The 11,780-nt window shown below is 36.2% G+C and overlaps 2 protein-coding genes across 2 annotated transcripts; both read left to right on the plus strand.

Annotated features, from left to right (window-relative positions):
- Nucleotides 1-452: 452 nt before the first annotated feature.
- On the plus strand, nucleotides 453-4,597 carry LOC110775880 (uncharacterized). The gene is made up of 6 exons (XM_021980478.2): nucleotides 453-817; nucleotides 3,323-3,392; nucleotides 3,473-3,532; nucleotides 3,833-3,880; nucleotides 3,968-4,024; nucleotides 4,110-4,597. Exons 1-6 carry the CDS (start codon nucleotides 576-578, stop codon nucleotides 4,200-4,202), a joined length of 570 nt encoding a protein of 189 aa, XP_021836170.1. The 5' UTR covers nucleotides 453-575; the 3' UTR covers nucleotides 4,203-4,597.
- Nucleotides 4,598-7,024: 2,427 nt separating this feature from the next.
- LOC130471365 (uncharacterized) lies at nucleotides 7,025-7,615 on the plus strand. Its single transcript, XM_056841433.1, has one exon. It carries the CDS (start codon nucleotides 7,025-7,027, stop codon nucleotides 7,613-7,615), a length of 591 nt encoding a protein of 196 aa, XP_056697411.1.
- The last annotated feature ends 4,165 nt before the right edge of the window (nucleotides 7,616-11,780 follow it).

Consider the following 11,780-nt stretch of genomic DNA (forward strand, 5'->3'; position numbering starts at 1 on the left):
ACCCGTTAGGCAAATGAATTCTTTCCAACCTGAATCTAATGAATCAGATCTAAATCCAATCTGTTGATCCGATTTGACACCCTTACTCGTGAGGTAAAAAACATGTCGTTGCCTTGTTGGGGGCAGAAACGAGTAAAGCAAAATATGGTTTATGCACCCGGATACACAATGCTCACTGTGCACCCTATTTTTAAATGAACATATTGTTCATACCCAAAGAATATATAGTCAATGAACATATAGTTCAAATCCATAGAACATTAAGTTTAAATATCTCACTAGTACATGTACATTGAAATCGTCTTCTATGTTTATTAGATTTTCAATAAATATTCAACGGGGTGCACAATTAACACTGTGCACCCGGGTGTATAATCCAAATTGCGCGAGAAAAGAGCCCTAAAAGCAATAATTCGTAGTTGGGTCCAAAATACAAATTGAGCAAACGTTACAAAGATGAAAGATCCCTTCGGACCCTTCGCCATTCCTAATCCTTACCCTTTAAAAGCACCGGATAATCCTCTTTCACCCCCGCACAACTTGTCTAACTCCTTGTGACCTTGTCTCTTCCAATCATGCCGGCCTCGTCGTCGCCGGCGACATCTTCCTCCGATTCATCATCGGCAACATCCTCTTCGTCTTCCGACAAAGATAGGAGTCGCCGCCATCGCCGCCGCCGCAGTAAAAGCAGCAACCGCCATCGCGAGTCCCTCAAGATCCGCAAGCCCAAATCTCATTCCAAGTCCAAACGCCGTCGTCGTCGTCACTCTTCCTCCGATTCTCTATCATCCGGTTCCTATTCCTCAGACGATTACAGGTATATCCCTCCCCTTTTTCTGTTTTTTAGAGCTGTTTTAATCTTAATTTGATTTTAGGGTTTATTAGTTCATTAATCATTTTTGTCTGATTTAATTGTTTTGTGTTTTCGGATCAAATTCATTAATTTAGCTGTATTAATTAATTATGATGAGTAATCAATGACATATTATGTTCCTTTTATTTCAATTATAAATTTGAAGGTAAGCTTTCTCTTTCTATTTTAAGCTATTAGTGTTCTAGATTGTTTTCTATGTTTTGACATAATCCGTATTGGTTAGCAATTGAAACAGAATTCGGAAAAAATATTGGGGAATTTGTAATTCATGCTATTAGGATTCAAAAGGTCTTGTGCGCACTAGGTGCACAATAAATTTATTGTACACCAAAATAACTTTTACCCATTTTTTTGTAACTTTAACCTAGTTTTGATTAACTTTTATATTAGTAAAAAAAACGTTGATAGATAAACATTTTAAATAGTTAAATGATTAATTTTATACATTATTAATGATTTTGAAGAAATAAGTTTTATTAAAATGAAAAAAATTATCACTGAAAAATGGATAACTTTTACACATATAAGCTTAACTTTTAAACATTTTGAGTTAACTTTTACTCTGGTGTACAATATTTATTGTACAACCCTTGTAAACAAGAATTTGTGATTACGATTTACATCCATTGTATCTGTTACCTGAAATATAAGTTGCAATCACAGAAATATTTTCCAAAGTATAAGATTCCTATGGTGGTGTATGAATTGATTCACAAGTCACAACTTAGAAGGACTAGCAACAATTTCGTCTTGCTCTGTTCCCTTTTTGGCTGGGGATCAGTAAAGGTGAAGTAACAGTGGGAGGAATAGAGGCAGTAGTTTGATTGGAAAATCTTATGATCCGGTAAGTTGGTGTTTGTGGCGGTGAACAAAATGAGGTTTCACGAGGTTATTTGTAAAAAGCTTGGTTTTTTTTTTTTTTGTGAAATTGAGAACACGGAAAGTTGGTTTTTTGACCAAGGGTGGTGCACATTATAGGTTTGGCATTTCATCCCATTCAATAAATATACCATCTTGCCTACGTTGTATTATGATTTGTGAAAAGGGAGGAGAGCATTATATATTTTTGTTTCTTTCCCAACTATGCCCATTACAGACTAATTACAGAGTTGATATATTTTTACAAATTCCCAATTCCTACGCTTACTCTCTTTAATCCCAAAAGTCCCTTTCCCTTTTTCCAGAAGACAATCTATGTTAGGAGCGTCGAAAAGTTTTTATTTCCAAAAATAAAGAGAGATGTAAGTTAAGATATTAATTGATGCAAAAACCAGATTGCTGTGTCTTCTGAAAGTGTATAACACAATTTGTTGTAATTTAGTCAAAAGGAGCATTTTTTTGTACTTGTATTCCTTATAGGATTCTTGGTCTTCTTTCTTTCCTGAACATTTTTACCTGGTACCACTTATCTTACTCATCTCATTGTGCACTTGACACCTTTCACCCAATACTTCATAGTTCATACATATTCATGTTGGGGTAGCAAATCTTTGATTCAGTGACAAAACTTCAGGGAGACGCTGGAGAAGATATTTGTTCTTTAAGGATTTAATGCATTTAACAACTTGCTGACTTGCTTGAGAAGTTTAAAAACATATTACTACAGAAGTGGTGTGTTTTATAAGATAGTCAATTAAATATTCGTGTCACTCGTATTTGACCAGGAGTGTGCATATCTAATAAGTATGATAAAGTATTGGAAGGGCTGCATTTGTCTTTCTCCCTTACTTTGTGGGTGCGTGCGGTTACTGTCTAGTTTGAAGAGCTCCCGACTTTCATGACATTCGCAAAGCCTCAAAGGGTTTGGCAGTGGTACTAGATTTGAATAAACATCCTTTAGTAATATAGCTCTGTGCTATTTGTGTTGCATTCATGGAATTGGATATGAGTCTGTTATGCAGGTCAAACCCAGTTGTTATGATTCTTTACGTGGCAGCTTGTGGGAAATTTTAAATCCATGTTATACACTTTGAACTATTTAAATCACTAAGTTTCTCTCAATCCCAGATTGGATAATTGTTGTTCCACTTCGTAATTCTCTCACCGATTCGAGAATTTAGGCCATCCAAGTTGCACTTTTTTGTTATATTTCCCCTTCCCGGATTGGCTTCTTCTCTCCTTGTTTCTTGTATACTTGGTATAACCATGAGCCATTGCTGGTTGCTTGGGTCATTTTTAAATTGTATGATCTTCTGTGTTGCTTTCTTTAAACATGTGATATTTTGTGTAGTACCTCCTCAGACAAGTTGTAGGTCTTATACTGGCATTAAACCTATTATTTTTTGAATTATATGTATTATGCCCTTGCCTTTGAGTTAAGCACTCTTGACTTCATTCCCTAGTTTGTGTTTTATGTCAGCACTCAGAAGTATGTCACATTGAAGTTGTGCCTTGGCTTCATATCACTTTGTGCAGTATATTAACCTTTTTATATTTTGACTAACATAGCTCGTCTGAAAGTGAGCGTGAAACCTCAAGTCACTCAAGAAGACGCAAGCATGATGACAAGTCGAAGAAGGTAGAATTAGTAATTGCTCGTGCTGTATTATTTTTGAATCATTTGTATATGGCATTTCATGACTTCTGCTGATTTCTCAGAGTAAGGGGAAAGACAAGGATAAGAGCCACCGCCATAAGCGGCACAAGCACAGTAAAGAGGTAGGACATCACTTGTTTCTATAATACGGAGTAACATTTAAATTTTCTCCTTCAATAGTCAAAACCAACCACAGTAGTGACTAGTGACTCACTGATACAAATTGTCAGATGTTAATAAAAATCTCATCCACTATTTGCTTTACTTTATAGTGGTTTTGATATGTTATCTTGTTACTTTCTGACTCTCTTTTCTTTTATATTTGCTCTTCAAAATTGGAGCTGGGTCAATGACCTCATGACTGGGTTCTTGATTGGCTTGTCTGGATGTTGTTTTCTCCTGCCTTTTGGAGCTATATGCAGAAAGGGCAGGATGAGCGACGAAGTAATGGCCCTGTGCAGCTGTCCAAGGTTTGGATATGAATCATAACTTTTTACCCTATCTCTGGATCAAGCATTTCACTTTTTACCAAATCTTATGTCCTTTTGGCCATGCAGTATTTAGGGCGAGACAAAGATGATGGTGTTCGTCGAAGTGTGGTATCTGGAAAAAAGGTAGGGTAACCATTTGGCTTGTTTTCAAGAAAGGTTTTCTCTCTGAAATGATTGTCATCTCGTCTGCTGTTTCCGCTGCCTGTAGATACAAATGAAGCTTGAAAAATCGAAGGAGGACAAGTTTGCTGAGAACAAGCGTAATGAATTGCTCAAGTTTCTGAATGCCAGTTATGATTGAACTTTTGGGACTCTTTGAGGTCCAGCTTAATGTCCAACTTTTATTGCTCATTTTAAAGCATGCTAGCCCGCTAAGGTTGTTTTCAAGCATATGGATGATTCTCAAGTGCTCAAGCTCGTTCTCTAGCTAAGTGCGTAGTATATTTTTAGTATGTTTTACTGATTTTACCGTCTCTTGGTTGTTTTACTCTTTAGGTATCTTATAAGGAGTAGTGAATACTCCTTTGAATTTTGATGGGTTTGCCTTTTGTTGTGCCGAGCTTTGGCAATTTTTTTTTTTTGATGGGATTTCATTGTTGGAACTAAGTTAATTTGTAATATTAGTGTATTTCGTATTTGTTATGCGGATATTTATTTTTTGTGGTATGTATTGAAATCTAGCACATTTAATGTTTATATTGACATCTTTTTTTTTTAATGGCAAAACTCATCAATGTTTTAAAACATTCAAAATGTGCTAATGTTCCATAGCATGATGTCAAGGTGAAGCTGAAATTTTAAAACATCCATCCAAAATATGCTAATGTCCAATGTAGGATGTCAAGGTGAAGTTCAAAATTTCACCATCTTTAGCTTCCCTTTTCTTGGAAAGTGACCAAGAAAAGGAAATCCAAATCCTTTCTTTTATACTTCGTACTTCATTCTTAAATCTTGATACAAAGCTTTTTAAGAACTAAGAAGTTAAGAGTACCCTAATTCTCCCTCCGTTTGCAAACTTTATCACAAGGCCAAGCCATGCTTGATAAATTGATTCAATTTCCTTCATGAATAAGTTAAAAGGGTAACCCCTTAATACATTTTCCTCTTGAGACTCTCTACTCAAAAAACAAATATCAACCGCGCATATTTCATATGGACTTCGTCTTGTTTTCGTACCTTTGCAAGTCAATTTGGTCAGTTTTAATACTTTTACCCATTGAAGTAATTTTGAGGATACCAATGATATCTTGGCCTAGTGGTTAAGACTGAGGGCCTGTGTACAATAGGTGTCAGATTCGAATCCCCCGCCCCCATTTGTAATTTATATTGTCCTTGTGGCTAGTTGACCACTAATTCTAAAATCACGGCCTACACCCACCATTCATTTAAACTTTCTATTTGAAATTGAATGCCACTACATTACAAGATGGTGGGTCGGGTTCAAGGCTAAACCACTAACTTGTACTATCTGGTTGGATTTCCATATATAGTTAGCCTTAGCCGAAAGCCGCATCACCTATCTTCTCCCTTCTTCTTCTTCCTTTTCTTAATGCTATTATAATATAAGCACATTTTAAGCTTCATATTTGGTTCATGTATTTTTTTATTTGTGTTTTTTCAGGGTACCTCACCAATATACCGATAATCGCTGGATAACAAATTTTGTTGCGTTCGCAAAACTCAAACCCGAGAGGGCTAAACATTGGTTAAGCCTTGTTCTTCTGTTTTTATCAAATGCCTTTATGTTGCATTTGTTTTTGATAGTAGGGTAGTAGATTACTAGTGATTACATCTTTTAGATAAGTGAAGCGCACAAAAAAGTTCATCTTGGCAACCAAGACATTTGAGTGGTTGCCAAGACTTACATGTTGCGTAAAGCAAACAATCCAGTCTGCTTGAGCCTTCTTTTAGCTTCTTATGGAGATGTGCTTCAATGAAACTGGTTTACATTCTCTCTTTTTCTATTGTAAGGGTGTGTTCTCTTCAACTTACCTGAATATATGAAAGACCTTATTTAATTTATAGTACCTTATATGATATGATAGGACCTTATTAGAGTTTATTTAAAATTTATTAGATAATTACTCAATTTTTAACCATTAGAATATTGATATTAATTATCCAAAATTTATAAAATCCAAGTATGGATTCGACAGGTTTGTAAAATTAAACATAAAATAATTGAAAATAAGGTGAGGAGAGTGGAAATTGAAAATCTATATATGTCGATTATTTCATGTGACTTATACTATTCATTAATCACAGTAATTGATTTAGAAGCCCAAAAAGAATAGATCCACAGTAAACATTAATATAGGCTTATTGTTAAAATTAATTTGTTAATAATTTAGTTTTATATTAACACATACCCGTGCATTGCACGGGCTTAAAACTAGTATATAAAATTTTAGGAGTAGGATATCTATCAAAATACTTAAGTTAGGAAAAAAGAGAATAAATAAATAAATTAGCAGACCGTTATCAGGTAACGTACCCCTTTCTTTTGTAATTGAATGATACTCGTAACCATAAGCATGCATACTCGTATCCGCTATCCAAATTATCGAATTTCATATATGATCTAATAACAGTATTGTTGGTGATCACACTCCTCACACTACAGCTAATCTTCTATTGACTTGTTTACATCATGCAGCAAGCAATGAAGCACGCATCAATACCCTTACAACATCAGCTACACCTGCTCAAGTCTTCTTGAAGAATCCAGCCTAACTGCTTCCCTTAAATCTAGGATTCAGTTAGCATTCTGTTAGACTTGTAAAGCTGTTAGTTGTATCCATTCTGACATGTCAGAATGTTGCTCTCTCATTGGTTAGAACACGTATTGCTAATCATGTACATAAATGATTCATGCTGTAATAATCATTCATTCAATAAGAAACACAATTTTATTTCATCAAACTCTCTCTCTCTCTTTCTTCTTTCTGTTTCTCAATTCAGTGATTGTCTGTAGACAATCATAGTTTAAGAATCATCTAATAAGCTGATTCTAACATGGTATCAGAGCGAGTGATCTATTGATCCTGCCACATTTGTTCATTTGATAATCAGTCTGAAGTTTTCAGTTGATTTTGTTTCTAGAAAATTTAAAATTCAGCTACAATGCCTGCAGATCAGCAAGATCATTCACTAAATCCTAATTCTGCTTATTATCTAAGCAATAGTGATTTGAATGCCACAAAATTAGTGAGCATTGAATTTGAAGGACAATTTTTCAATGACTGGAAACGATCTATGATGATTGCTCTTTCAGCAAGGAATAAACTGTGCTTCATAGATGGCACTCTCAATCAGCCTGCAGCAAATTCTCCAAACTACAGATTGTGGTGCAGATGCAATGACTTGGTGATTTCCTGGATGCTAGCTTCACTTGAGCCCAAAATAGCAAGGAGTGTTTTGTACTTAAAGACTGCAAGAGCAATTTGGCTAGAACTGGCTGATAGATATTGCAGAGAATCTGGTCCACAACTGTTTTCTGTTCAACAGCAATTGAGTGAGTTGACTCAAGGAGAAGATGAAGGAATTGCCAGCTTCTTTACGAAGATCAAGCTGTTTTGGGACCAACTTGATGCACTTGAACCTCTGCCTACATGTGTTTGTACTGGCTGTAGTTGTACATTGACACAACAGCTTCTCAAAACTCAACAGAACCAGAGACTAATTCATATGAACATCCAAAGAGCACTATCCTAATGATGAATCCTTTGCCTACAATATCAAAAGCCTATGGTATTTTACTCCAAGAAGAACAACAGAAAGAGTTGCATGATATCAAGCATCAAGTACATTCAGAATCAACTGCTTTCAATGCCAGAAGGTTTGATAACAAACCTTATAAACCTCAGTACATATCTCAATCTGGCCAATACAATTCTGGTACTGGATATCAAGCTGCAGGAAATGCAAATCAGTACAGAAACACAACAAGGAACAATTTATTACGTGATCACTGCAAAATGAAGAATCACACCATTGATAAATGCTGGAAGCTACATGGATATCCTAAAGATTTCAAAGGAAAAGGGAAAAGAGTAGCAGCAGCAGCTTCATTGGATGAATATCCTTCCAAAGATACACAAGCTGAGAAAGAACAAGGAGTGGTTCATGCTACTTTCACTGAGGAACAATACAGTCATCTGATGCAGTATTTGAACAACAATCAGGCTGCTAACCAAGCTGAGAATTCTAGCTCTCACTCACTTGTATTAGCAACAACCTCTCACAAAGGTACTTTTTGTTTGACTGCTAATTTTAAAAGAACATGGATCCTAGATAGTGGTGCCAGTGATCACATGTGTTCTGACTTATTATTATTTGATTCATTTGAAACTATGAAAGATAATCAGCATATCATAACTATTCCTGATGGAACTGAATTACCAGTTAAACACAAAGGCATTATTCATCTAGGTGCAGGCATTACACTCAGAGATGTGTTACATGTTCCAGAGTTCCATTTTAATCTGACCTCTGTGTCCAAATTGTGTTATGATGCTGGCTGTTCTGTTTCCTTTACAAATAATGATTGTTTTCTTCAGGACCTTTCCAAGAGCAAGCTTATTCTGCTTGGTAGGTCAAATAAAGGATTGTACAGGTTAAATGATGAATTGTTAGCTTCACACAAGACCTTGCCTCACAATAACTATGCACTTTCAACTGCTGGATCAGCTGCTGTTCAAGAAGCCAAGTTATGGCATCTCAGATTGGGCCACATGTCATTTGGGAAAATAAAAAGTTTAAATGGAGTTGATGTTCCAGGCTGCCTAGCAGAATTATTTTGTCAGATTTGTCCATTAGCAAAGCAAACTAGGTTTCCCTTCACAACCAGTTGTATTAAGACCACTAAGGCATTTGAATTGCTACACATTGATGTATGGGGACCTTACTCTACTCTTGATTCTTCTAGGTGTAATCAGTGTCTAACATTTGTTGATGATTATACCAGAATGACCTGGACTCACCTTATGAGAAATAAAACTGACTCATTGATGATTATGGCTCAATTTCTCAATTATGTTGAAACTCAGTTTACTTTACAAGTCAAACATATCAGATCAGATAATGCTCCTGATTTGATTGAAGGAGGAATGAAGGATTTATTTCTTTCTAAAGGAATTTTACATCAGAAAAGCTGCAGCTATACACCTCAACAAAATGGTGTTGTTGAGAGAAAACACAAGCATCTTCTTGAAACAGCTAGAGCTTTGTCTTTTCAATCTCAACTTCCTCACAAATACTGGAGTGAGTGCATTCTCACTGCAACATATCTAATCAATAGAATGCCTGTTGATTCCTGGTTTTGATGATGACAAGCTAACCTTCTACTAATAGTTTATTTTGGAGAATGTCAGGAACAGGTTAATATTTAAAAGAAGGACAAATGCAACAACCGAAGCAAGCAAGGGAACTTTGAAGTAATTAAGTTCAAAGTACGTGGCAAGATTAAATCAAGGATTAAGTCAAGCAAATTCTATAAGGGTCGAAAGGTATAAGACCAATGTAATTTAGTACATGCTTAGTATGGGAACAGAGTATTTTGAAGAGTCCTAGTTATATCGTGAAACGAAATAAAACAGTTTTGCTTTTACAAAAAGATAAACATCAAATGTTTTTAAACTGATTTTACAAAACTGTTTGAAGTTATACTCTTGAATTTGAGTTAACATATAACTCTCAAAATACGAAAAGATTGATTTTCCTAAAACGCGTTTGAAGTAAGATTTGCGAAAATCTATCTATTAAAAAGAGTCATAAACTGGGTTGGATTTGAATCTAGGTTAAACACTTGGATTCGTATAAATACAACCTTTGTTCTTTGCTAAACTTTTTATCAGACTTATTTACATCAACCGGAAGCTTTCAGGTATCATCCTTAAAGTCTTAATCTTTGAAGAAGTCTGTTCCTGTTCCCATATAGAGCAGTATTTGTTACTTGGTCTTATATCGTATGTTAAGTAGTTAATTAATTCTTATACGTTTGATTAAAGTGTTGATTTATTGTAAGTTAAGCCTGAGTCAGGCTTACTTGAGCAGGAGAGAAGATCTCACAAGAGATCAGTGAGTTGGAACAGTTGAGGGACTGTTTCCATAAGGGAAGGAACAAAGAGGGTTGTTCCTAGTCATCTGCAATCAGAGGCGATTGGCAGATTGTGGCCCGAGTAGATTAGGTTTGTAAAGAAACTAAGTTGTTTTGCCTAATTAGTGAAAGTGTTTAAGTCCCCAAAGGGGCCGTGGTTTTTTCCTCTCTATTGGGCCTAGAGAGTTTTCCACGCTAAATCTTGCTTGCATATTTTACTGTTTCTGTTCCGTATAGTTTAATTTTTATAAATACGTAAAATATCAATTCACCCCCCCTCTTGAGGAACTCCGTGAAACTAACAATTGGTATCAGAGCCAGAACCCTTTAAACTGCAGGTAACGCTGACGGGAAAAACGATTCTGAAGCTATGAACACTACGGAGAAACTAGAAGAGGGATACTCAACACAACGACCTCCAATGTTTAGCGGCAAATACTATTCCTACTGGAGAAACAGGATGGAGATTTTCATTAAGGCTGAAAACTATCAAGTATGGAGAGTGATTGAAGTTGGAGACTTCCAAGTCACTAAGCTGAACTCCGTTGGAGAAACTGTTCCCAAACCTGTTGATGAATTTGACAAAGCCGACTATGAAAAGCTTGAACTCAATGCCATGGCTGTCAAAATCCTTCATTGTGGACTAGGTCCAAATGAACACAACAGAGTTATGGGCTGCAAGAACGCAAAGCAGATTTGGGATCTGCTCCAGGTTACTCATGAAGGAACAAACGAAGTTAAAAGATCGAAGATTGATCTCTTAATGCACCAATACGAGCTGTTCACCATGAAGACATCTGAAACGATTCAAGACATGATTACTCGCTTCACAAACATTATCAATGAACTAAACTCTCTTGGCAAAATCATAACTCCTGAGGAACAAGTCAGGAAGGTTCTAAGAAGTCTACCACAAGATCCCTGGATGGCTAAAGTCACAGCCCTCCAGGAAACTAAAGACTTCACAAAGTTTAACCTGGAACAACTGGCTGGATCTCTCCTGACTCATGAACTTCAATTAAACGCGCGACCTTCAGAGAACACCAAAAATAGAGCTCTTGCTCTAAAAACCGAAAATGATGAAGACTCTGAAGAAGATGAAGAGACAGCTCTGTTTGCTAGGAGGTTCAGAAGAATGTTTAGGAACTACAAAGATGTGGAACACAGAAGCAAACCAAATAGAAAGTTCCCTAAAACTGACACTGGATGCCATAAGTGTGGAAACTTGGAACATCGCATTAGGGAATGTCCTCTATGGGATCAAGAACGAGGAAAGGGAAAGGAAACTACAAAAGACAGATTCAAAGACAACAGAAACTCCTTTTCCAAAACTGAGGTAAGGAAAGCCATGATTGCTGCATGGGGAGATACTTCTTCTGATGAGGAACAAGAACAACCCAACGAAGAAATTGCTCACCTGTGTCTTGTAGCTGAACATGAAGATGAAGAATCCGACTCAGAATCTGATAAATTCCAGGCAAGTCTTGTTCATATTTGTTGAGCCAATATGGTTTTGATGATGACAAACTAACGTAATCAACTAACGTGGTTTTCAAGTTGTATGTGTGCAAGGATCATTAATGAATAGTTGTGCCCAAGTCATCAATAATAAAGCTTACTGGAAGTTGATGATTGTGAGATGCTTATAACAAAGAAGCATAAAATCCAGAGCTGGAATTGCAGAGCAGTTCCTAAGGATAAACTCTAGAGAAGCTGGGAGTTTTAAAGTTCATGCGGAAGAACTAGAACTCCAGATGAGCTAGAGGAATCCCAATAGAGATG

The sequence above is a fragment of the Spinacia oleracea genome, chromosome 4 (genome assembly GCF_020520425.1).
Source record: "Spinacia oleracea cultivar Varoflay chromosome 4, BTI_SOV_V1, whole genome shotgun sequence".
NCBI lineage: Eukaryota > Viridiplantae > Streptophyta > Magnoliopsida > Caryophyllales > Amaranthaceae > Spinacia > Spinacia oleracea.

Bases quoted from the DNA above. Each gene is read 5' to 3' on its own strand.
- LOC110775880 (XM_021980478.2), top strand. From the start codon at position 576: ATGCCGGCCTCGTCGTCGCCGGCGACATCTTCCTCCGATTCATCATCG. The intron at 818-3,322 runs GTATATCCCTCC...TGACTAACATAG, and splicing joins TATTCCTCAGACGATTACAG to CTCGTCTGAAAGTGAGCGTG. The intron at 4,025-4,109 runs GTAGGGTAACCA...CGCTGCCTGTAG, and splicing joins GTGTGGTATCTGGAAAAAAG to ATACAAATGAAGCTTGAAAA.
- LOC130471365 (XM_056841433.1), top strand. From the start codon at position 7,025: ATGCCTGCAGATCAGCAAGATCATTCACTAAATCCTAATTCTGCTTAT.